Source organism: Erinaceus europaeus, chromosome 10 (assembly GCF_950295315.1).
Source record: "Erinaceus europaeus chromosome 10, mEriEur2.1, whole genome shotgun sequence".
In the NCBI taxonomy this organism is placed as follows: Eukaryota; Metazoa; Chordata; class Mammalia; order Eulipotyphla; family Erinaceidae; genus Erinaceus; species Erinaceus europaeus.
Window position 1 is genome coordinate 36,175,209 of NC_080171.1, and position 26,729 is coordinate 36,201,937.

The 26,729-nt window shown below is 41.0% G+C and overlaps 1 protein-coding gene across 14 annotated transcripts in view; it reads right to left on the reverse strand.

Annotated features, from left to right (window-relative positions):
• Positions 1 to 25,780, reverse strand: part of LOC103107323 (TLE family member 4, transcriptional corepressor) — a 167,898-nt gene extending 142,118 nt beyond the window's left edge. For 5 of the 14 annotated variants that reach the window (XM_060199531.1, XM_060199530.1, XM_060199527.1 and 2 more), the window contains exons 1-5: positions 25,647 to 25,780; positions 24,648 to 24,745; positions 23,441 to 23,504; positions 22,254 to 22,298; positions 5,306 to 5,401 (exon numbers count right to left, since the gene is read on the reverse strand). In XM_060199531.1, coding sequence (XP_060055514.1) covers positions 5,306 to 5,401; positions 22,254 to 22,298; positions 23,441 to 23,504; positions 24,648 to 24,745; positions 25,647 to 25,691 — 348 coding nt within the window. In that variant the 5' untranslated portion in view covers positions 25,692 to 25,780. Of the gene's footprint in view, positions 1 to 5,305; positions 5,402 to 22,253; positions 22,299 to 23,440; positions 23,505 to 24,647; positions 24,746 to 25,093; positions 25,284 to 25,646 lie in introns of those variants that run through there. The other 9 variants (XM_007516111.3, XM_007516110.3, XM_007516104.3 and 6 more) reach the window with 4 other exon arrangements.
• Positions 25,781 to 26,729: the final 949 nt, after the last annotated feature.

Consider the following 26,729-nt stretch of genomic DNA (forward strand, 5'->3'; position numbering starts at 1 on the left):
GGGAAGAACTGCAGACAGGAGTGAGGGAAGAGTCCTCCCCAACTACCCCAGGCACAGAAATAACAGAGAGCTGTGTCTCCACACTGACTAGAAAGAGAAGTGAGGTCACAGGCCTAATCCCAGAAATTCTGCTGCTTCTCCACTTTCTTACACTATGACCCAGAAAAGACATTCTCAGTATTTATGTCTCACTGCTGGCAAAGAATCTTTCTTCCTCTTTTCTTGGTAAATAGATACTTGCCCTGGATGCAGTCAGTTTTATATATGGTGGTAAAGAGTCAAGAATACCAGGATGTGGGGAGAGGAGAGGGAGAGAGAAGTCAAGCTTAATCTCAAATTTTTTGATACTCTCATGGTCTTGCATTTTAAGACTACATACATAATATGTTATATGAGGCTTACATATGTTTCTTTACCTAATGGAAATAAGTTCATTCCATGAGGGATATTAAAAAGCAAGTGAGGGGAATCTCCTTGCTCTTATAAGTAAGTGTAAGTTGTTCGTTAAAGTGAGGGGGCCAGGCGGTGGTGCATCTGGTTAAGTACACACATTACAGTGAGCAAGGACCAGGGTTCAAGTCTGTGGTCCCCACCTGCAGGGAGAAAGCTTCGAGTGGTGAAGCAGGGTGGCAGGTGTCTCTGTCTCTTTCCCTCTCTTCCCTCCCCCTTCCTTCTCAATTTCTCTCAGTCTCCATCCAATAATAAATAATTTAAAATCTATTTTAAAAAAAAAGCATTTACACAAGTCTACATTTACCCAAGCACAAAGTATGAGGGGTCACCATGCCCCCAGCCCCGACCCCAAAACAGTTTTCTCCATCAGCCACTGATACAGGACACTGGTAGAGAGACACAATGAAGCTTCCTCAGCTTTGGCCTCTGCATAGTTCAGCAAGCAGGTTCACAGGTGACAGGTCTATGAGCAATGCTTTTTTTTTTTTTTGGGGGGGGGGCAATTTTTTTTTTCTTTCCCTTCAATTCTTTTCCTAAAAACAAAGCACTTCAAAAAACCAACTTTTTTTTTTTTTTTAAACTAGAGCACTGCTCAGCTCTGGTTTATGGTGGTGTGAGGGACTGAACCTGGGCCTTTGGAGCTTCAGGCATGAATGTCTCTTTGCATAACCATTATGCTATCTAGTCACAAGGTCCAGAATCAAGGGCATTTGTTGTATTCTGATTATAAAACTTTCCAAAAGAGCAAGAAAGTATGATGAAAGCAACTGAGACAGTTTTTGCCAAAACTGCTGACCCTTTTAGTGGTTGATGATTATGGCATTACATTCAAATCACCCATAAATTAGCATTAAATATATAGAGGTGTGGGTGGAATGAAGGAAATTAAAAGCTGTGGTCAGACTTAAAGAAAAAAAAAATACCACAAAAAGCAACGTATGTTTCTGACAGTTGAAGCAGACTGCTTGACAGACAGCAAAACCACATTTCCGCATGGTTACTTTTTTTTTTTTTTGGAATGGATCTGTGGCTTTATGCCACCAAGCAATATTTTGGTTTACCAAAATGTACTCTATGGCCTTTTTAATTTCATGTTTACTTAACTTACTATCACTGCTGTTCTCACTCAACTACAGCAGCTTAAGACAAATGTCCTAGGGAGGGGAGGTGGTTAAAATACAGAATATGCCTCAAGTTCCAAATAGAATAAGGAGGAGGAAGTGGAGGAGGAGAATCACATACATATAATTCACACTAACTGAAGTATCTACTGTCATTTCAGCATTTAACTCACCAGGGACACAGTGAACAATGGAAAGAGAGAGAGAGAGAGAGACAGTGAACAACCCGAACTGCCCCTGCGGCTACAGACAGACTATGACCCACATAGTCAACGACTGCCACCTCTCCAGATTCAAAGGTCTCGAAACTTTACATCAGGCTCAACCTGACGCTGTTAACTGGCTACAGAAGAAGGGCAAACGCTAGAAGAAGAAGATGGAAGGAGAGAGAGAGAGAGAGAGAGAGAGAGAGAGAGTGTGTGTGTGTGTGTGTGTGTGTGTGTGTGTGTGTGTGTGTCCCCCTCCCCACCACTCTAGGTCAACTTTTTCAAACAGAAAAACAGAACAGAGGGGAAAAAAAGAAAACTGATACAGATGTTTCTTCCAGTTCACTAGGGTGGTAGCATAATAAAGGCACATTAACCAAGTAGAGATAGATAGATACATAGATAGACAGATATTTACGTGTGTGTGTGTGTGTGTGTGTGTGTGTGTGTGTGTGTGTGTGTGTGTGTGTGTACGTACGTATATATAAATGCAGGTCTTACTGGAAAAAATCTTTGAGGTTCTTGGCAGGGGCAGATATTTGGCAGGAGATGAAGGGGAGGTGTACTGATGATGAAGATGAGAGAAGCCAAAAAACTCACTTGATCTCCCTCCTCCTGCTTTCACTGTCTCTTCCCTAGGAACCTCAACCCACACACCTACCACCAAGTACCTCCCACCAAGGCCTATTTTTCTAAGGAGGGTTCCACAAGTCTGCAGGCATCTTGGGTCATTCTCCAGTATATCCCACAACTCGATTCCAGTTAGCTGCTGGGTTGATGGAAGGGGTGGGCACAAGAATCCCTTGCAGCCTAGTCCCATATCTCCTCCTCCACTCAAATAATGTCAACTAATATTTACTGCAGATTTGTTGTCAGACCGAAAGCTAGTTGCTGAGAACGCTGCAAGCCAGTACAACAGACAGAATCCATGTCTTACTGTCTGATTAATCTTTGTACCTTCAATAGCCCATGCCTGGAACGAGCATTAGAGGTTTTCCATAAGGCATCCCAAACCCACCTTCTCAACCCTTCTCTCCTCTCTCACCTAAACAAGCTAGGGATTTCCATCATTTGATGGAAATGCACAACAAATCATTGTCCTTGGTGTCTACTTAGAATCCTCATTTCCTTTCTTCCTGCCTAAATAACCTCACTCTCCTCTGAGTCTCACTAAAATATTCCATATTAGCATCCTTAATCATTCCAAAGACAAAAGAAAAAAAAAAAAAGACTTCCTCCTCTTCTGCCTATGTCACAACAATGCTATTGCCACATAGTTTCTTGTGCTATTTACATTGACCCACATGCTATCAAAAGATCAGAATCTCTGTGGGCACAAGGTTCTACTACCCATAACTCACCGGTCTTCAAAGCTTCCTATCCACAGTATGAGGTCAATTCACATTTACTGAGTAAATGATTACAATCCACTGTAGCTGTCACCTTCTACATGATCAAGTAAGACTGTCTCTGCACCAAGGAACTCTCAATAAAGGGAGAATCAAACAATTTCATAAGGATTAATTTCTTTTTCAGGTCTAACCCTTCAGAGGTTATAGTATGTTTTATTTTTGTAGCTATAGTTGTAGAGAATCCAACCTGAGAAGGATTACCATTTAGAAAGTTAACTTTACATGTACAAACTATTGTATTTACTGCTGAATGTAAAACATTAATTCCCCAATAAAGAAATTTAAAAAAAAAAAAAAAAAGAAAGTTAACTTTTTGGGAATGAGTCTCAATCAAACGTGACAAAAGCATACCCCCAAAATGCAATGGGGTTTAAAAATCTAACTGGAAAAACAAGAGTTAAACATCTCATCACAATTCAAAAATCCAGCAATGATCTATCCAACTTAGTTTTTTTTTTTCTTTGCCACCAGGGTCATCAATGGAGTTCAGTGCCTGGACAATGAATTCATCACTCCTGGAAGCCTTTTTTTCTTTCTTTCTTTCTTTCTTTCTTTCTCTTTTTTAACAGATAGGACAGAGAAAAATTGAGAGGGAAAGAGATACCTTCAGACCTACACCTCTAGTGAAGCTTCCCCACTCTAGATGAGGAGCAGGGATTTGAAATGGGGTTTTTGCATATGTTACCATGTGCACTCAATTGGGTGAACCACAAGCTAACCCCAATTTTCTTTTCCTATATGCATACAAAATAGCATATACTTTTCCTTAGATTATAAGAAAATCCTTTCACACTGCTTAGACTTGGTTTAAAGTAGGTCCTAGCTAGCTATGAGTCTACTTCTTAGATCAGCCATAGCAAATACAGCCATAATAAAATACAAGGATTTCGTACGTAAGTGTACTATGCCTGACCCAACCTCTTTTAAATGTTGTTACCTCATAAAGAAGGGGGGTTGTCGAGCTGCTAAACTGTCACCTCTACATTTCTGGAGCTTACATAAAGGTAAAAGCTTAACAAGGGCACTCTGAGGTTTTGCAGAACACAAATTCTTTACTAAGAAGTCCAAACAAGCATTTTGTCTTCCCCAGCTTGGTCAAAAGAAAAGTGTTCGAGCAGGTCACTGTGGAATTGCCACCATGTTTTTTATTGGCCAATTTAGGTTAACTAGAGTATTTTTTTAGATTAACCAAGGCAGACATACTTGGAGGTAATAAGTCACACTCCAAAACGGTTCTATGTCCTAGAAGAAAATTTTCAAAAGCCTTTAAAATAACCACCCATATTCATAACACAATGAAATATGCAAGGAGGAAAAAAAGTAAGCCCAAGAAAAACAGACTCAATGATTAGTATCCATGTGTTTAAAAATAAGTCCATGGGAGTCGGGCTATAGCGCAGCGGGTTAAGCGCAGGTGGCGCAAAGCACAAGGACCGGCGTAAGGATCCCGGTTCGAGCCCCCGGCTCCCCACCTGCAGGGGAGTGGCTTCACAGGCGGTGAAGCAGGTCTGCAGGTGTCTATCTTTCTCTCCTCCTCTCTGTCTTCCCCTCCTCTCTCCATTTCTCTCTGTCCTATCCAACAACGACAACAATAATAACTACAACAATAAAACAACAAGGGCAACAAAAGGGAATAAATAAATAAAATAAATATCAAAAAAAAAATTAAAAAAAAAAAAAAATAAGTCCATGTTTTAGACTTACAGGTTACTTAGAAAACACAAAGTTCCATTTTGTTTATTGGAATGTAATCAGAAGTAGTTAACTACAGTGCAATTTGATCTAAACTAGAGTCTACTTATTTGATCTAAAGTAGAAGAGGAGGACTATTTTGCAGCATGAGGATGCCCAGGTCACTGAGCTGGGGCAAATCAAGCCAAAGTGTAATGCTAAGTTCCCAGGTGGTCCAATTTATCATATCCATCTTAGCGCAAAATAGGTGTTCAGAGAATGGCTAAAATGACTGGGAATGTTCAGCATAGACAGAAGATGACTACATTTCAGGAAAGGGATGTAGAAAAGAACTAAGATTGGGGCCGGGCAGTAGCGCAATGGGTTAAGTGCACATGGCACAAAGCGCAAGGATCCCAGTTCAAGGCCCCTGGCTCCCTACCTGCAGGGGAGTCACTTCACAGACGGTGAGGCAGGTCTGCAGGTGTCTTTCTCTCCCCTTCTCTGTCTTCCCCTCCTCTCTCCATTTTTCTCTGTCCTATCCAACAATGAGGACATCAATAACAACGATAATAATAACCACAACAATGGTAAAACAACCAGGGTAACAAAAGGGAAAAAATGGCCTCCAGGAGCAGTGGATTCGTGAGCCCCGGCAATAACTCTGGAGGCAAAAAAGAAAAAGAACTAAGATTACTTTTAGATACCTGGCTACCCAATAGTAGCCTGAGATCAAACAGGCTTCAATGAAAGCTAGGAAATTCTTTAAATTCAATAATTCCAATAAAAAAAGTCTTATTGCCCTGAGGTCAGGGATGTGGCTCAACAATAGAGCACTTAATTTGCATATGTGAATGAGGCTTCAGGGCTCAACTGCCAAGTCACACACACAAACTCTTATCACCCTCACTTCTTTAATGAAAAAACAGGGCTACAAAAAATGATGCAACACACCTACCTAACTCAGAACCTAAAATAAGCACCCACTTCCACCAACTTTCTTTTGCTTTTCTTGAGAATAGGAAGAGAAAACCTGCAAAATGTGGATTAACAAGGTCTCTCAAACTTATCTAATTAACAATAGAAAAGTCAAGAAAAAGAAAAAAAAACAGAAAAGTCAGACATGGGGCTGGGTGGTGGTGCACCTAGTTGAGTGCATGTTACAACACACAAAGACCCAAGTTCAAGCCCCCAGCCCCCACCTGCAGGGGAATACTTTGCAAGTGGCAAAGCAGTGTCTCTCTCCTTCTCTATCACCCCTCCCCCTCAATTTCTGTCTGTCTCTATCTAATAAATAAAGATAATAAAAAATTTTGAAAAAAGAAAAGTCATAAAAAACAACAAAGCTCTTGGCAATGTATTACTTCCCTAATGAAATGATTAGACACTGTCAACTATCCTTGGGAGAAAAGAATTGCTCTGGCTTGAGACTACTGTTTTTTATTTGTTTAGGTCCAGGTTTCCTACTGAATCATTCATGCAGTGCTATGTGGACTCTGCTTCCACCAAAAAAAAAAAAAAAAAGCATGAATTCAATTACAATGTGAATCCTTTAAAGCCCAATCAAAGACCTCTATCCCATTATCACCCCAGGCAAGTCTGCAATGTTTTTTCTGGATATATATATTGCCTGTATTCAAAATGTTAAGATCAGAAGCACAAAAAAACATATATACCATGATCATCAAGTCATGACTAGCAACAGACTACAGTATAAAATGAATCACTTGATTCAGTTGCCCAATACATTTGTTCAACACCCCCCCAAAAGAAAAAAAGTATTTTCCCCTACTTGAATAACTGCAATTTATGGTACTGTACATGACTTTATAGTCCTGTCTTTCAGAAGATAACTGTAGCCCCAATTTTCCCTGCATATGGTATTTAAGATGTTCTAAAGCAGAAAAAAAAAAAAAAAAAGGGATTGTTCTGCCATTAAAAAATAGAAATAAATAAAAACTTGGGGCCTGGAGATAGCACAATGGTTATGCAAAAAGACTTTCATGCCTGAGGCTGTAAGACCCAGTGTTTTAGCTCCTGAGCACCATCATAAACTAGGGCTGGTTTAAAAAATAATAAGAATTAAATTGAAAACCTGAGGATCAAAGTTATTTATTTCCACTGGTATCTCAGACATACCAGAGCAACAGAACCAAGCCAAGAAAGGAACTTCAGTTAATGAAGACAGCACTCCTCCATGAGAGGTTTTATCATCCAGGACTAGATGACAAAGAACTCATAGGTTTTAGAATTCATAAAGCACTTTCCCAACACTAATATATCAGAGACCCACTATTATTTATAAATTTTAAGTTCACTGTATATAAAGCACAGCTAGACACAGAAGGGGGAAAAAAAGGCAAGCCTATCTTACTGAATAAAATGATCTCTTAGGAAGCAGATATTTGCCAACAGTTCAGAACATAGTTTCTGAAGCCAGGCTGCTTGTGTTTCAGTCCCTACCCCACCACTTACTATCTACCTATAAAACCCTAGGCATTTTTCTTAGCTTCTCTCACAATTCAGCACATGGTTCCAGGTTGTAAAACAGTGGCAACACTAAAATTCTTCTAGCTGTGTGGAATAGTCTAACACTGCTCAAAGTTCTTAATGAAAATTCCCCTTACAAAAAAGTGATGCTAAACCTTAACTTACTGAAATGGCATGCCACTGATGTCAAGCAATGAAATTAGGGTTAGACTTCTGCCTGTGCTCCCACTGATCATTTTTAAATCATGTGTCAGAGCTGAATAATACCCCAGAAAGAGATCATTTCACCTGGAAATGAATTCAATTCTGACTTTTAAAATAGCTAGTTGCAGGGGGCTGGGCAGTAGTGCAGCAGGTTATAAGCACACAGGACACAAAACATAAGGACCGGCGTAAAGATCCCAGTTCGAGGCCCCTGCCCACCCACCTGCAGAGGGGTCACTTGAAGCAGTGAAGCAGAGCTGCAGGTGTCTTATCTTTCTCTCCTCCCTTCTGTCCTCCCCACCTCTCTTGACTTCTCTCTGTCTTATCCAACAATGGCAGCAATAACAGTAACAACAAGGGGAAAATGGCCTCCGGGAGCAGTGGATTCACTCAGTGCAGGCAGGCACTGAGTGAGCCCCAGCAATAACCCTAGAGGCAAAATAAATAAAATAAAATAAAATAAAATAAAATAAAATAAAATAAAATAAAATAAAATAAAATAAAATAAAATAAAATAAACCAAGTTGCAACGCAAGGACTTATGGCAGAACTACAATGAAAACTCTTATTAAACTGATCGCTTTTTTTTTATTTCCTTTCCTTTTCTTTATTTGGTTTTTACCCAATTTTTTTTGTTGTTGTTGTTCATGACAAAGTGGAATCCTTCCTATGAATTTAGAAACAAATGTGAACTTAAAGACAGATGGCCTGATACTCAAATATCTAAAGTACTATGGAAAGGGCCAAATGGCATGAAATTGAAACATTCCCTTTTTTGCTCCAACACTCACTCATTCTTTCATTTATTTCCTCTGCTATGTTCTGGGGGATAGGTTAGGGGAACAACCATGAACAAAATGCTCTTCCTTCCCCTTTCGAGTTTATACCTTAGTGAAGAAAACTAATCTGACAATACCCTGATTCACTAACTCAAAAACCAAGATTACACATTACCCCCATTTTTTTATTTACCTATGATGACTTGATTATAAATGAAGTTGAAAAGTCCAAGTCTTCCCCAAGAAATCCTGGTAGGACAATATGAGAGAACTTAAGTAAAAAAAATAAACAAAGAACAAACAGCTTACCCTATATGTCATGAGGCAGAGAAAGTGGCATTTGCGGGGCTGGGTAGCGGTGCACCTGGTTAGGTGCATACAACATGCGCAAGGACCCAGGTGCGCAAGGACCCAGGTTCGAGTCCCCAGTCCCCACCTGCAGGGGAAAGCTTTGCGAGTGAAGCAGGGCTGCAGGTATGTCCCCCTCCCCCCCCTTTATCTATAGATAGATAAGATAGATAGTCCCCCTTCCCTCTTGATTTCTGGCTTTCTCTATCCAATATATACAGGTAATAAAAAAAAAAAATTTAAAAAAAGAGGAAGTGACATTTACTGAGCTTTCTGGAATGGAAACTAGTCCTTAGCACTAATTAATAGATAGGTAATAAACTACTATATGCCCCTTTAATACTTTCAGATAAGATGAATGGTCGCATTGCTATTCATATAATTCCATAAAATGTATTATTACATTTTCTAATATATTATAATTCTAATATATTATTATATTTTCTAATATGTTAGAGGCAAAAAATAAAAACTGATCATGTTAAAGAAACACTAGCAGGGGGGACAGGTGGTAGCACAGCTGGTTAAATACACATGACAAGAGCAAGAACCAGCATAAGAATCCCAGTTTGAGCCTCAGGGTTCAAGGCCCCGGTTCCGCACCTGCGGGGGGGGGGGGGGGGGGTGTCACTTCACAAGCAGGTCTGCAGGTGTCTATTTTTCTCTCCCCCTCCTCTCTCAATTTCTCTGTCTTAACCAACAACAGCAATAATAACAATAATAATAACAAAGGGTAGAAAAAATGGGGAAAATGGCCTCCAGGAGCAGACTCATAGTGTAAACACGGAGCCCCAGCAATAACCCTGAAGGCAAAAAAAAAAAAAAAAAAAAAAAAGCACTAGCATTATAAATACATTGCTTTAATACTACTTGTTTTACAATAACAGCTACTGTTCTAGATCACCATTAGCTTGAGTGCTAACCCTAAGAGAACCAACGAACTCAGAAAAACATACTAACTCCAGGATTTTGTCACTTAACCTCTGAGTGTGATTTTATTCAACCACAAGATGGAGAGAAAAAGTTATCAACATTATTGGGAACAATAAGAAAAGTAATGGATGAAAAAATACCTTGTAAATTTGAACGTACTATACTCATTTCTAGCTTCATTGGGTAATTCTGGATTTAAAAAAAAAAAAAATCTCTGAAAGTAGGCACTAAGAGGGACTTTCTGAGACTATAAAGAAGTGGAAGTCTCAGTTTCTGTTCACTGGGTCACAGAAAATACAAACCAAAACCAATCAATCATTTGAACCAAGAATGCTAAGAGAGTTTGGTGTCCACTTACACACTTACTTTTAAGCTGAGAAAAGTGTGATTCTGAAAAATTAAGGTATTCAGCAATGTATCACAAAGGACAAAACTAGAATCTGAATCTTTTGACTTGAGGTCAAACATACTTTGAGAGAGGTATTAGAATGATAGTGAAGTAATCCAAACTTATCATTGGAGATAAAGCAGAAATATCTTTGTACCAGAGATCTGAAACTAAAGGTAAAACAAGGGTCTGTTTTATTAACTGGTTGATCTTAGAAGTTACATAACTTCTTTGTCTAATCAGCCTCCTCATATATAAAGAAAAAAAGATAATGTTAAGAGGTTGTGAAAATAAGTGAGCTACTACCTGCACAATAAGCTCTCTGCAGTCACTTACTGTTACTATTACTCTTTCCCCACTATACCATCTCTCCACCAATAACAAACTATCTTCAAGGTTTCTTATCTTTTGAAAAGAACTTAAGGCTAGCATTTTTACTGATTTAGAGGGAAGTTAGCTAAACATACCAAAGTATAGTTAAGATCATTGTCTCCCCTACACTCCCTCAAACCACATGTAAACAGACCTATTAACAGTAAAAGAATTCTTCAAATACACCCTGACTGACTAGAGATAGAATGGTATCCAAATTTAATTTTAAGTAGTTAAAATTATTTCATATTTTCATCTTTAAAAAGGCACATTCAACAAGCTAAAGTACACTACTTCTATACTAACTACCCTGACACACCCCAAAAAGGCACACTAACTAGTTCAGTTGCTTTTACTTCCCTTTTCTGCCTGTAACTTTTCACCAACTTAATAAGTAGGTTTGGAAGCTCAGCATTTGTTACCCTGCAACTCAAATACACCCTAAAAATATAAAATCACACACTGTCTTGGCTAACTTGATCTGAATCTAGTATTCCCTCATTCACCAAATATTTCATGGGCACCTACTGTCTGAAAGGCACAGTTCTCAGTTCCTGGGACACAGAAGAAAACAACAATAAACATCCCAGTTCCCATGGAGCTTATATTCTAGTTGGAGAAGGGAGACTGGCAGAAACAAGTTTCTATCTAGCATGGTGTGTTTGCACAGTGTACCTCAGGCATGCAGAAACAGTCAGTTTTATTAAACGCTTTGTTAAAAGTGGATCTAGGTTGTATATTTTGATGCTGGGCTCTTCACCTCCCTTTGGGCAAGTCCAACCAAGCACTGGAAGAGATGGGCCGAGAAAAGGCTCTGGCTCTATACACACACACACACACACACACACACACACACACACACACACACTGAGGGAGAGATCAAACTCTGAGCTAGAGATGACACTCTAACACCTCTGAATAGCCAGTAGCATCGCTATGCTACCTCATGCTGCATGCAGCCAAAAACATCACAGAAATAAACACACTCTTTGCTATTTGGAAACAGCACAGTCAGTTTAAGGAGCCCTGGGAGGGAAGTCAAGAAACCTACTATTTCCTTTTTTGCCAGTGACTCTCACTGGGAGATCTTGGGCGCATTAGCAGACTCACATGAACCCTGGTCTCCCTGCCTGCGTGCTCATCCTCCCTTACTGTGACACTGGACTAGTCTCTTAAGCCCTTAAGCCTCAGTGTCATCTGTTCAAGGAGGCCAGTGGAATGACACTGCTTGGCAAACTGTCGGGTACTCTACCGACAGAAGCTATTTAAATAAATACATGGATCCAAGCTTGCTACTTGCATTATAGGAACATCAGGAAGATTAAGGAGAACATATAAAATGCCTTAAGCTCTCTGTAAAGAAAGGGTATTACAATGTACTAGTGCTCATAATTTCCATGATTACTATTCTTTTCAGTTATCTTTCCTTGTGTGTTCAAATTCTCTACCCAAAATAATTCACAGACCTACAGAAGCAAAATACATAGTAAGAGAAGAATACAATTGTAGTTAAAATAGTAAGATAAACTAAGCTTGCTAAGAAAGCAGAAAGTCAACATTTATCTTCTTTCCCTCAAATCCTCACTTGCCTAAGATGCTGTAAGCACCAGATCCCCGGTGGCCCTGAGGCAGGTCACAACAGCCAGAGTGTGGATAGAACCCAAGTCGTACTCTAAGAGAACAGTCATCCTTTCTTTCCACAGAAGGCAGAAGTTTCTTTCATAATATAATGAATGAAATACTTGGGGGAAAATCTTCAAAAATAATAAGTGACCCACTTATGAGTAGAGTCCCTAAAGGTCATCCAGAAGAATTTCTCTTTTGCTTCTTTAAAAACCCAGCTAGAAGGAAAACCACGCCTTGCCCTTTGTCCCCCTGAATGGAGTAAGGGTTACACACTTCTGCTCTGAGGAAAGTTCTGACTAGATGGAATAGGACCAATAAGACTTGGGCATAAACACTGGGTTAGTTCCAATGAAAATAGTGGGGGTGTACAGATTTCTGTTGAAGAATGACAGATAAATCCCTCTTTACAGACACAAAGCAACTACCACTGCAAGTTGTTACTAAGGTAAAGGTAAAACAACTCTCATTATCACTTTTGAGTAAAACTTCTGAGCTTCTCCCCCCCCCTCAGAAAAGAGGAATAATTTCCTATTAACCCTATGATGCACTTGCTCCAAACAAGTCTGCCATTAGTGTAAGTATTCAGTTGTTCCCACTCCAAATTAGCTGCCTCCTGCTTCTCTCCAACAGCCCACCATGATAAACTGGTAACAGCCACAAGACCACTGGATCCACCAACACTCAAGTGTCATAATTACCATGAGAGTGAGGGAGAGATAAAGGGAAAGTACCTTAAAAATAACATCCCGGGAGTCGGGCTGTAGCGCAGCGGGTTAAGCGCAGGTGGCGCAAAGCACAAGGACCGGCATAAGGATCCGGGTTCGAACTCCGGCTCCCCACCTGCAAGGGAGTCGCTTCACAGGCGGTGAAGCAGGTCTGCAGGTGTCTATCTTTCTCTCCTCCTCTCTGTCTTCCCCTCCTCTCTCCATTTCTCTCTGTCCTATCCAACAACGACAACAATAATAACTACCACAATAAAACAACAAGGGCAACAAAAGGGAATAAATAAAATAAATTAAAAAAAAAAAAAAATCACATCCCTTTCACATACTCTGTAGCCACCAAATACCACTATGCCAACTTCCCAGACCTGTGTTTTATCACATCAGGACAGCATTATTAGTTATGCAAAAGACTTTCATGCCTGAGGCTTTAAGGTCCCAGGTTCAACCCTTGCACCACCATAAACCACAGCTGAGCAAGTACTCACTCGATTAAAAATATATTTTTTAAAAAGGGGGGGCTGGGGAGACAACATAATGGTTCTGCAAAAGACTTTTTTTTTTAATTGTATTTATTTTCCATTTTGTTGCCCTTGTTCTTTTTATTGTTGTTGTAGTTATTATTGTTGTTTTTATTGATGTTGTCGTCGTTGTTAGATAGGACAGAGAAATGGAGAGGGGAAGGGGAAGACAGAGGGGGAGAGAAAGATAGACACCTGCAGACCTGCTTCACCGCCTGTGAAGCGACTCCCCTGCAGGTGGGGCAACTCCCATACAGGTGGAGAGCCGGGGGCTCTAACCGGCATCCTTACACTAGTCCTTACGCTTTGCGCCACGTGCGCTTAACCCACTGCACTACCACCCAACTCCCTACAAAAGACTTTCATAACTGACGATAAGAGGTCCCAGGTTCAATCACCCAACACGGCTCTGGTCTCTGTATCTTTCTCTTTGCATCTTTCTCATTGAAGTAAGCTAATAAAATATTTAAATATACATATATATATATATATATATATATATATATATATATAATGCTATCTGGTTAAAAAAAAAGGTACTAAATATTAACAAAAGCAAAGCACAAATTACTACATGCACATTTTAAATATCAAATTCCCAGTTGACTCTACTATGTAAAAAAAAAAAAAAAAAATCAGCCAGTGAGACTGCTCATCTGTAGTGTGGCTGCTTATCATGCATACAGCCAGGTTGGAGCCAGCTCGCAACCCCCCAACACACACACACACACACACACACCACCACCACCACCACCACCACCACCACCACCACCACCACCACCAGCACACTAAAGGAAGATTTGGTGTTGTACTATCTTTCCCTCTCTCCCTGTCTCTATCTGGGGGGGTGGGGGAGATGGCCCAAGGAGTGAAGCCCCAGCAAGGAAAGAAAAGAAAGAGCAATTACAGGAAAGAGGAAATGAAGACTGTGAGAACAATGGGCAGGTACTACCTCCCCTCCCCGCCCCCAGACTACAATAGATGCTTAAAGAAATTCATTTCATTATCAGCCCACTGGAACTTAAGTTACAAAGAACACTGCCCAACAAAACAAAAAATAAACACTACCCGGTAAGTAATAAGGAGCAATGGAAAAGGAAACATTTCTTTATTTTGAATGCTGCTAAGAAAATCTTTTAACAGTAAAAGCAAAAAGTTTGCCTTCATCTAGAAGTTTGAGTTGTGTGTGATTTCCTGCCTCTAAGAACCTCTTTCTGAACTACAAAGACGCCACAAACATCACATTTTCCTCTCCCAACTTCCCCCTGCAAAAACCCACAAGATGGTGATTAACAAACAGCCCCTTGTCTTTAGGCACAGTTTCAGAAGCCACAAGGAAAAGATAAAAGTTAAATGGAAGAGCAAGTTTGTAAACAAATGAGAAATAGGTTGCCCAGGGAGGAAGAAAATTCAATCTTGATAAGCAAGCAGCTCTCCGTGCCCCACAGTGAGAAACTCCCAAGTGAAAGCTATTCTTTCAACGAACTAAAAGCAGCCTGGATGAAGTATACAAAAATCCATCCAGTCCTGGCACTAGGCAGTGCTGTAGAGAATCCCTGACACTCTAGGAGCGCTGGGTATAAGCCTCAAGTTCAGGGACTCAAAGGCAAACCCAAAAACTATTCCAGCCACCCAGAGGCTCCTCTAAATAAGCCAGGCCAGAATCTCCAAGGAAAAGCAGATCCCTCTCTTACAGTCGCCTGGGTAAATTCTTCTGAAGTCTTGAATCCACTAGTTAGTAGCTATATCACCTTGTACATATATATCTGATCCTGTTTAATCATCTTCTGGCAGGACATAATCCCTTTCTTAGGATCATCATTAGAATTAAAGGTTTTTGGCAATGTTCCCAGATCAGTGGTTAAGTACATGGCAGATATATAGTAAACATACACTTCAAGTGAAAGGAAGTTCCAACTACACTCAACAATCACTGCTTTCAGGGACAAATCTTCATATACCCTATGAGACCAGATATTCTATGAGACCTCAAGGAAAAAATTAAAGATACCAATATGTGAAAAGAGAAAAAAAAAAAAAAAAAAAAGGCAAAGCCACATCTTCTAGAAAACATTATTATGAACATAACCCTGACAGGTTACAATTTCCTCCTGCACATCCTCCCTGAAGTACTGTGACAAATAAAATGACAGCTCAAGGGATTCTGCCCAAGGCACTACCACTTGGTATCTACTGACCCAATGGATTTCTGCTTTAGAAAATATATAACTTAAAGTCTACTTGTATCTAATTTGCTATAGGGAAAAAAAAAAAAAAAAAACCACAACCAACAACATTCATATGGTAAATACTAATTGTGAAAATGGTATGGAAGGATAAGCAGTCCTAAATTAGAAAAGGTCACTTTAAACGTTACTGAAAAACACAAATGTAAACATAACAGTTGTTTACCCTCAGCACATGATTTTTCTAGTATCTGGAGGGATTTTTGTTGTTGTGGTTGCCAAGAAAATTCTACTTCTAATCTCAGACTTTCTACCTACTGTCTAACACTTGTAGATTATTACTGCCTAGTATTTATACAAACATCTTATACAAAAAGAAACATTTCCACATGCCAACGTTATGTCAGCAAAATTTTGATTGGTTGATGGGTTTACGTTCAGTTAAAACACCTCACTTTTTGTAACAAACTACTTTTGAGTATTATACAAGACTCCAATCAGATCCAATAGTCACTATGTAAGAAGACAACAAACACATTTTTGCCTACATTCTGAAACACCTACACCTGCATCTCCTCTTCTGACTCTTTAGTACATATAGTCTGAGACAGGATATGTAAGAAATTAGCAATGTTCAAAAAAAGTTTCCTTATGGGTAAACTCACTTTAAACTGACTTTTGATACAAGAACTGTCCCCAAATAAATTTACTAAAACCCAAAATCAAGTACTCTCAAAGCTGGAATGCCATGCCAGTCATATATTACTTCAAACTCAGTAAATCTCCTTTTACTGTCCAAATCCTCAGCTGCTTTCTAAAATAGTTCACTAAAATGCACCAATCTAATTAACAACAGCTTCCTGGGCAACAGTGGCCTTGATTTCACTTATTTACACATTAACTGCAGCCTCCTTTTGGCCAATCCAGTCTATTCTCTGTACCACGCCGAGCCTTTTATCTGCCCTGGACAGCATTTTCTCCAGCAGATGAAGTAGATGCCGATTGATTTGCTGTCGAGCATAGTAAATTAATAGCAACAAATTGCTGAGGGCCCGTCTCGCTGCTCCACCATGCTTCGGCAGTTTTGCTTTATTTGCTCCATGATGGGCAGCAGTCGGCCTCTTCAAGTCAATTTCTTCTTAACAACCTGCAATACTTTTCAATGGTGAAAATAGAGCTGTTCCTTGTAAGTCAGAAATCAATATCCTATTGCCCTTAGAAAATGCTAAACAAGCAGTATTGGCAATCCACTTGGTACTAGAGGGTATCAGATATAATGCAAATCCATACCGCTTCCCTCCTTGTAGTTATTACAGTTTGCTAAAAGGTTCCTAATGTCATTTATCATCATTTACCATCGACCAGAGAGACTATGATTATGATATCCTATCAGTTGGCAAGGCTCTTTCATTTCTATTCAATTAATATTTTAGCAGCACTCAAATGGTTGTGGTCCAAGTCTCATAATAAAATTTACATGACTGAGAGTGAAACAGTGTTCTTGCTCTGATTAAACAGTATTTATAAGCATGTATATGTACAAATATATACATGTACTCAACTTCAAATACATTAAGACAAATATAAATGAGCTGTACTCACTTCTTTTAGGTTCCCCGTGTTGCAAATTTCTAAAATTTTCTACCTTCTAAAATTAAGATACTAAGAAAAAATTTTCAGAAACAAAGAGACTTTCAGATTGCAGAATGCTAACTATGAGGAAGTCACAAGATGTTCTCAAAAGTGTGGTTTCTTCATCTCCATTTACAGCTCCTATAGGGTAAATTCACATACCTATTGTTCCCAATCTACATCCCATATTCACTTTTTAAAATGGTAACTGCTGCTGTCAGATTAAATCAGGGAGGTTCTTTTTAATTACAGCTTTACAGGTGAAGAATGAGAACAAGCAGCATTTAGCAATGCTATCAACTGCAGGCATCACCCAGTTCTGCCCAAGGTCACTGACCCATTTAGAAGCCACACTGTATTTATAAAGAGGAACAATCAGCAAAAAGTAGCAACTAAATCATGGGCCAACAGTCCCATCCAAAACAAAAAACCAAAACCCCACACTTAAAATCTTTTAGGCAATAAAGGTCATTATTCTTTCACTTAAAAAAAAAAAAAAATCCAAGCAATTACAGAAGCCAGACCTTCCACCTTCTGCACCCCACAATGACCCCGGGGCCCATACTCTCAGAGGGCTAGAGAATAGGAAAGCTATCAGGGGAGGAACTGGGCTACGGAGTCCTGGTGGTGGGAACTGTGCAGAATTGTACCCCTCTTATCCTATGGTCTTGTCAGTGTTTCCATTTGTTTGTTTGTTTGTTTGAGGTATTTTTATTTAATTTATTTATAAAAAGTAAACATTGACTAAACCATAGGATAAAAGGGGTACAACTTCACACAAGTCCCACCACCAGAACTCTGTATCCCCTCCCCTCCCCTGATAGCTTTCCTATTCTTTAACCCTCTGGGAATATGGACCCAAGGTCATTATGGGATGCAGAAGGTGGAAGGTCTAGCTTCTGTAATTGCTTCCCGGCTGAACATGGGCGTTGATAGGTAGATCCATACTCCCAGCCTGTCTCTCTTTCCTTAGTGGGGCAGGGCTCTGGGGAAGCAGAGCTCTAGGACACATTGGTGGGGTTGTCTATCCAGGGAAGTCTAGTCAGCATCCTGCTAGCATCTGGAACCTGGTGGTTGAAAATAGAGTTAACATACAAAGCCAAACAAATTGTTGGACAATCATGGACCTAAAGGCTGGAATAGTGTAGATGAAGAGTTGGGGGACCCTCCATTTTGTAGATAGGTAGTAGGCATATTTTAGTTATATTCCAAAGGGCCTGTGGCTATACTAGTGTGTTTTATTTTTTGGTTGTGTGTGTGTGTGTGTGTGTGTGTGTGTTTTTGCCTGAACCTGAAATCTGATATGCAGGTGGGTCCTAATTATTGTCTGGGGAGGTGATGTCATGGCTGGCAGAAGGACCAGAAAGCTGGATCAGGGAAGAGTAGCTCCCTAATATGGGAAAGGGGTATAAATATTGTTGACTGTAAACCCCATCGATTTGATGTGATCTGGGGCCCATATTCAGCTTAGGAGCCTATGTGACCTCTGCATCCCTGTAGATCTGAGCTCACATTCTGTGGTCTTAAGTAGGAATGTTCCAAGCTGCCCCAATACCATCTTCTTCAGCTGTAGTATAAAGTATACTGTCCATCCTCCCTTCGGAGAATGGAACATTCTCTACCATTGTTGATCCAAATTGAGGGCAAGGTCCTATGGGGGACCACTAAGGGGTCTACTGTGTTGTTCCTGATAGGAGTGACCAGTAACAATGGAGAGGGATTTATTCGAGGTCTAGGCCCATCATGTCTGTTTGGGAATCTCAGGACTCCCCGAATAGGGCCCCAGCTGATGAGGTGGCCTGACAGTGACTAAAGAGTCATCATTAAAGTATGCCAGTCACTTGCCCTTATTCAGCTTTTGCAGTCCTTGCTTTGATGAGGTTAGCTTTGGAGTGAGTAAGAGAACTGTAATAGGAAGTAAGTGAGGAGGGTATCTAAATCTAAGTAGACACTATTTCATTATGAACTTTTTACTGACTTACTGCAGACTATTGTGTATTTTTGCTTTCAGGTATATATTTTGCCCTAATTTATGAATACAGGTGAGCCTATGTCCTATCTTATGGGACCTGGTCTATATCTAGGTTTTGGGATTTTGATAGGAAATGAACTTCCTGGAATGGAATTAGAGAATCCTATGAAAGGTCTCACCCGAGTAATGAGGGTGAAGGGTTGACATTCTATACCTGGCGTCTCTGGACACAGTCTGAAGAGAAGCACACTGAGGTGGTACTCCTTGTATTGATTAGGTTGGGATGGGCGGATGGAATATCATTTGGAATGAATTGAGAGAAGTGTGCTGGAAAGTGAGCCTCACCCTAGAGGTTCCAGGACTGGGGGAATAGGCTCTAAAGAGGAAGTGGGAGGATCCTGCTGTCTTAGGGTTTAAGAAGACAATAGTTATTACTATAACCACATTATAGTAATAATGTTTTCATTATTAGTGTTAATAATAGTGTTTCATTAAGTGTTTCCATTTTGTAAATTAAAAAAAATTTTAATCCATTATGAAAACATCACAATGGAACATGTGCCATTTCTAACTATATATGACTTGTGATCTTAATTTTCACACTAGAAGTTAAGACAGTGATGGAACATTAATTCACCTTATAACCAAAAACACACCACTCTGACTTTCCTAGTGCCCCACCCCACCTCCCCCGCCAAAAGCTTAATCTGCACAGTTCTATAGATCCTACTATGATAACCAGAAATTACATTCATCATTGCATATTGTAATTCGGTCATGTCACCAAGTTCCTCTTCTAAAAAAAAGTCAGCTAATTCTCCAGACTAATGCTATTTACTCAGTTACCAAAATTTAAATTAATTATGTTCTCAAACATAATTGTTAAAAATTGGCAACATTCTGCAGGCTTAATTAAGATTAAATCCAATTTACTAAATGTACTTTAATTGGTACTAATTATATTAGCTTTCATTTCAGAATGACAAATTCCCTATAGGTTTCACTTTATACTCCTCTTATCAGAAATCAACACAGGGTGACCTAAGATGAGCATCATACAGAATGGGGAGGAGCCATTCCAACCCCCCATCCTGTTTGTCCCAGCTCTGTGCTTTTATCCTTTTATCAACTTGCGAAGTCACACAGTCAAGACTATCACAGCCATCATTTTCTGTTCCAATGAAAAACTTCTCTAAAAATAAATACTTGGGTTGGCAGCAGTCAAGAAGAGGAGCGTTAACCAAAAAATACACAAAGGTTTCAAATATCAGGGCCACCAATTACTAGGGTACTTCCAAGACTCCAGGGACTCCTACTCTTGAACCCTTCGAGACACAAATCTAATAAGTGAATAAGTCTAACCCGATCTTGAGAACTAGGCCCAATTATGCCTCAGGGCAACTTCCCTGCATTATTGCTGCTTTCCATTACAAGGGTATCCAGTGAGTGCATCTGGAAGAGAGGCCAAGAGGAACCAAGGCTGTCTGCCTAGGAAAACAAATAAAGACAGATATGCCTCTGTGCTTAAGGGGGGGAAAGAAAGAAAATATAATAAGTAGGTGGTTTGCAGGGCTGTCTGTATTTCATAATGTGATAAACTGCCCTCAGGATTCTTGATATGATTGAATTTAAAAGCAAGAGGGGGGAAGGGAAAATGTACTCTATTCTCAATTTTAAATGGATGACATTTTGAAGGCAGCTGGACAAGAAGATGACAGAATTACAGAGGTATAAAAATGTGTAAAATTAAAGGATCTCATACTCCCCCCTCCCCCCAAAAGGAATATAAGACCAAATATAAGCTCCGAGCTTCTCAAATGGAAATGGTTGAAAGATCTAGAAACTAAATGGTCAGAGTAAACAAGGTAGGAAAGAAGTAAAAGGCCATTAATCATCTGATCCAATCTTTTAAATAGACACTAATTAATCTTGGGTGGTGGAGTGAGAACAAAAGAAAAGGGTACAAGATCCAGACCTAAACTGACATGTAATGATGCTAATTAACAAACAATAACCTCATGTAATTATTCCTGTAAGGTAGAGCTAAACAGAGTAAAGCTATAAGCCTGATAAGTTTTAAGTATTACAAAGTAGCAAAAACAAGAATTTAAACTCAGCAAACTCAATAGTGGGATAACCAGGTGACACAGGAAGCAAAAAATATCTGAAATTAAAAAACCCTCAATTTAATGGTTCATCTTATTCTAACTTGCATTTCAAACACAATTTGATTGCTCTGTCATTGTTTAAAGAAGTACTGTTTGAGTATGTGGTAATTAACTATATCCGAATAGGAATCTATAAACAACAGAAGCTTAAGAATAACATATTGCCATATCATATTTTTAAAGTTAGGCTGCAATATGAATATTCCTATTTTCATTCACTATAACTTTAAGAGACGAAAAGTATTAAGTTTTTCCCTTTTCCTTGCAGGAAAACATGCACACACCTATTCTGAAATGAGTGATGAGACCTAAAGTACTTAGGAGAATGCTAAAAATAAGTATCTCCTTAGAGTAATTGCCAAGCTATATGCTGTCTACGTAGGAAACTTAAAACCACTGGGAGGTGGAAGTTGTTTAAGTCATAAATCTCCCTGCTTTGAACTATATATTGCTTTTTTTTCCTTTTCTTTCTTTCTTTTTTTTTTTGGTAAGCTGATTACTAGATTCCAAGACCCAGAGATGAGCATTATCACATCCTCCTATAGTGCTCATTTACTGAGTACAAATTTCGGAAGTAACAGTCACTGTTCCTGGGAAGATCCACCTAAGTAGCCTCTAGGGACCAACAGGAGGATTTTACATCAATTTCTTTTGTAGCTCCACAGATTTCATTTTTATCCTTCCAGCTCACACTCTATATCCATTCTTTCAGACAGCCAACAAAGGTTCCACACAATTTACAGCTTACTTTTCAGTATTTTCCAAGTTATTTCATAAGTCATTTGTAGTGCACAAAACACATAACTTTTAAAAGGAAAACAAGAGACATATGTTAAAATCTGACAAACTGCTTTTCAAAATGTACAGTTTAATGTACATTTAGTTTCAAATCAATTCTAAATGATTAAAATTCTCTCCAACACAGTCTTTTAAAACCTTTAGAAAGGCAGTCATAAAACGAAGAATAAAACTGCAAAATACACAATTTTCTTTCTAAAGTGCATAATATTACTGTCATTTAAAACGGTTACAAGAAAATAGTATCTTACCTGCTTATGCATTTCAATATTCAACCCATAGGACATCTCATAATACTGTCAAAGAAGAAAAAGCAGTTAAGTCCATGCTTTTCATCAGTCTTCCCTAGTTCTTCCAAAAAGCCCAACATATATTTAAAACAAATGTAAAAGCCTCTGCTAAACTGAAATTTCCACAGTACCCATGTTGCTAAATCAGGAAGAGAATTCTACAACTATCTTAGACTAAGAAACTACCTAAGACACAGACTCCAAGAAAATAACTCACAAAACAAAGAAAATCAAGTTTAAACACAGCACTCAAATGTTTTTATACATCATAAGCAGAGAAATCAAAAAAGTCTTATGGAAATTTGGCACCATGTAGACTAGCTTCTAGGTATGTCAGGCAAGTGAATGGCAAAATACCAACAACAACAACAAGTAAATGTGTCTCAACAAATGATGTTTTGAAAGAATTGTTCAAAAAGTGATATACCTTGGAATTTGATTTCTCATTTTATCCACAGTGTTATACTATTCATACATCCAAAAAAGAGGGGGGAAAAGGTTTGGTAAGGAAATAAAGTTCCTCTGAACCAGCACAGAAACATGCTTGGCAATATTTCTGAGAAAACAGAGTTGATCTTTTATTATTACTTTTATTTGAATATATAGTATAACCAACATTAAAAAAATTCTAGCAAGATAATCCAGACTACAATGTAAGCCAATGTAGCACTACAGAAACTGAAAACACAAACAGCACAGATGCATTAGTAACAAGGAGTGGGAGAAATTTTGAAAGGTGTCTCACCCATCATTCTTTTACAAGAAATAAAATACAACACAATTTTAAAATAACAGAAAAATATGTTAAAACTGGAGCAAGAGCAATAAAGAAACGAAGAAAACCACTAACAAAAATGTTCTGCTTATGGCTCTAACACAAAACATAAATGAGGTGGGTTTTTTCCAATCTATAAAAACAAAGCACAGAAAATTATACCCTATGTAGCTAAACTTTTTTGAAAATTCAAATCAAAGCTGGTTGTCAAAGGCAAGTTATAACATCCTGGAATTACAGGTTACTTATGTCACATTCCCATAACCTCAAATGCACTGAGGCACTGAGACTGTGATCTAGCCTGCAGCCTCAAGCAATTTCAATGTTTTCTTGCTTTTGGTATCCTGAACTAATAGGCACTTTGAATTCTTACCATGACATAATGCCGCTGCATCTCTGTCTTCTCACTGGCGAGCTTCTCGCATTCCAGCTTCAGGCTGTTGAAGACATAAGAAAATGTAAGTATGCAGATCTTGGCTTACCATCCTCCAAATGTAAATACATGTTCCCACCTCTAAATCATCACCTACAAAACGCCAAATTCTACAAAACGCCAAATCAACTCTCTTAAATACCACTCTCATTATAGGAGAGGCAAGAGAGGAAGGGGTGATTGGAAGCTGCCTGGACTTGTCCTTTGAATAAGGTTCAAATGTGGGGAGTTGCTTCGTTGGGGGAGAGGGTGGGAATGTCCTCCAACCAATTTAATCCCAGAACCTCACCAAGAAATAAATATTCACTACATTCATTTAATGATGAAATGAACAAGAAACTTAACATCTACATACTGAAACACAGATAATTCCCTTAAAATGTCACAAGGGAGTTTAATTTTAATGTTTCAAGAAGAGAGCAATGAAAATATGAATCAAGCATGTCTCTTGAATGGTGTCTCAAACCATTTTTCCCTCCAAAACAGAGACAAGTTGAATACTACCACCCAGGGGCAAAGTGTGGATCAGGTTCACCGGCTTGTTTTGGTCCATGCACATAGAATTAAAAAGCCGGCAAAATAAAAAATCATTTCCAAGGCACTCTAAGGCTAATAATTGTTCCAAGAAAGCTCCCCTCACCCCTATAAAAATAATGAAATTGCGATGTTCCGGTTTTTCAGTCCCAGCAATAAGTGAGACGAGCCAAGTCCGGAATAAGAAAAAAAAGCAAAGCATTTATCCAAAGGCTCCAGAATCTTCCCAACCTTCCATTTTCCTGGCCCCAATAAATCAATACCGAAAGTTTGGCCTCAGTATGTTCCAACTCTTCCCAGTTTCGGGCTATTCTGTCCATTTTCTTTCTTTTTGCTTTTAAATGAGAGAAAGTAAGAATTCATTTCTTTACACCTGCCCAAGGGAAGGAAGAAAAAAAAAAAAGAGAGAGAGGCCCTGACTTGCTCTCTCTGCCGACAAGGAAAAACAAGAAAACCTTTGTGGTAGCCAAAATAAAAAATAAAAATTACAAAAAGGTGGGGGGGAGAAAGGGGGAGTCAGTGTGTGTCTATGTGTATGTGTATGTCGGGGTGGGGAGGAAAGACAAGAGCTAAGCAAACAGAAGGATCAGCTAAAGTCAATATCGTTCGTTACCTGTGGTATTGAGCCTGTAAAAACTGAAACTCTTCCTTAATCCGATCACAGGACTCGGAAATGGTAAATTTAAAGGGTTGAGCTGGCTGATGCGGTGCCTACAGAACAACAATAAAATGTTTAATTAGCCCACATCACAGGCGAGGCAGGGAGACGGGAAAACAGACCACGCGGCGGTGGCGGCGGCGGGGGGTGAGCGGGGGGGGGGGGGTGTCATCGCGCAGGCGAACCGGGAGCGGGGACAACTCTGCTTCCGCCCCCCCCGACCCCACGCCTCGCCGCGCTGTAGGGCCAGGGCCGCTCGCGCGTGGCCCCCGGGGCCCCAGCGCCCTCCCTTCCGCCCCAGGCGCGCGCCGGGGGTTCGAGACCCCACTCCCCTCCCCACGCCCTCCCCGACTGCCCAGGGCTCGGGCCCGTCGCGCCCACTCACTCCCTTCCTTCCCCACCCGGAATCGAAAGTGGCCCGTCTGGGGGACGCGCGCCATGGCGTCGGGCCGCGGTCGGGCCTGGGGAGGAAGACGTGGCCGCCACCCTCCCCGGCCGGCTCGCCGTTGCGATGGTCCCCGGGGCCCGCGGTGCAAGGGGCCGGCGCCCCGCACTCGGAAGCCGCAGCCCGCGCCGCCGCGCCGCCGCCGCCGCCGCCGCGGGCGCCCTCCCCGCCCCGGCGCTGAGTAGCGCCTCCTTCATCGCTCCCCCCACCCCCGAGTGGCGGCGCGGGGATGACAAACGGCTCCGCGCGGCTTCCAAGGGCTTCAAAGACAACAATAAGAAAATGGCTACAACTCAATTGCCTCTCTGCACCCCGTCTCCGAGAGCGTCCCTGCGCTGGGAGGGGGTGGGGACATCCCCCCCGCCCTGAGCCCCCGGCTCCCGGGCCCGACATGGGGCTCGGGGCGCCCTCCACGCCCCTTCAAGCACACACTCAACTCGGCGCACGGGGGGCGATGCGGGGACTCCCCCGGCGCCCCGCGAGCCCGCGCCCCCGCCGCCCCGACTCACCGGGTGTCTGGTCTGCGGGTACATCTTGCTCAGATCGCGAATCATCCAAACCGATTTAGTTGGCTGCGCTGAGCAGAGGAGCGCGGCTCATTGGATTTAATGGCCCCGAGGAGGAGGCGGCGGCCGCGGCGGCGAAGGAGGTGGCCGGCCGGGTCCGAGGGGCGGCTCGGGCGGTACGGGCCCCCGCCGGGTCTCGCGTTACGCGGGCGGCAGGAACGCGCGGCGGCGGCGGCGGTGGCGGCGGCTGGGTGCGGGCAGCCGGGCCGCTCCGCATTCCCCGCGGGCGTCACTGGCCCGCCGCGGGCATTGTCCGGCGCGCGGCTCCCGCTGGAACACTCCGATGTCCGCTCCGCCGAGCCGGGCGCCGCGGCCGCGCCGCTCACCCGGGCCGGGAAAGTGCGAGCTCCGCGCCCCAGCGCCCGCGGGCAGTGCTGCCCGCCCGCTCGCTCGCTCGTCCGGCGTCCCACTCCAAACTTTTTTTTTTTATTTGTCTTTTAATTGCTTGTTATTCCTCCGAATGAATGATCTCTCTCTTCTTTCCTAAAAGCAAACACAAACTCCTTTGGTGCGGAAGAGGTCTCGGCGGTGCTTTTGGTTTCTCTGGAGATTTTTTTTCACTTCACAGCAACGATCTCTTAAAAGGCACCTTTTAGCTTCTTTTACCACATCTCATTTCCTTATTTTTCTTCCTTCCTGTTTTCTTGTCTTTTTTTTTTAACCCCAAATTGAAGGGGATTATAAAAATAAAAGAGAGTGAAACGCTTGCGGCTTTTTTTTTTTAATTCTCTCTCCTTCAAACTCTGCGAACACCACCTCAAAATAATATACAAGTGTGTGAGAGAGGGGGAAGAGGGCAGCCAACAGCCCAAACACCCTCTCAGAACAGCTCTAACAACACGCTCTGTGTAGGTGACTTCTTTGACCAAATTTAGCAGCAGCTAATCATTAACATTCTGATAAATATTCACTACCGTCCGTGGAGGGGCCTCGAAGCATTCCGGGAGATGTAGTCCACTCTCCTCGACCAGGGCTAAGGATTCAGCCAGATTGACTACAATCACCGGCTGGCCACGCGACTGCTCT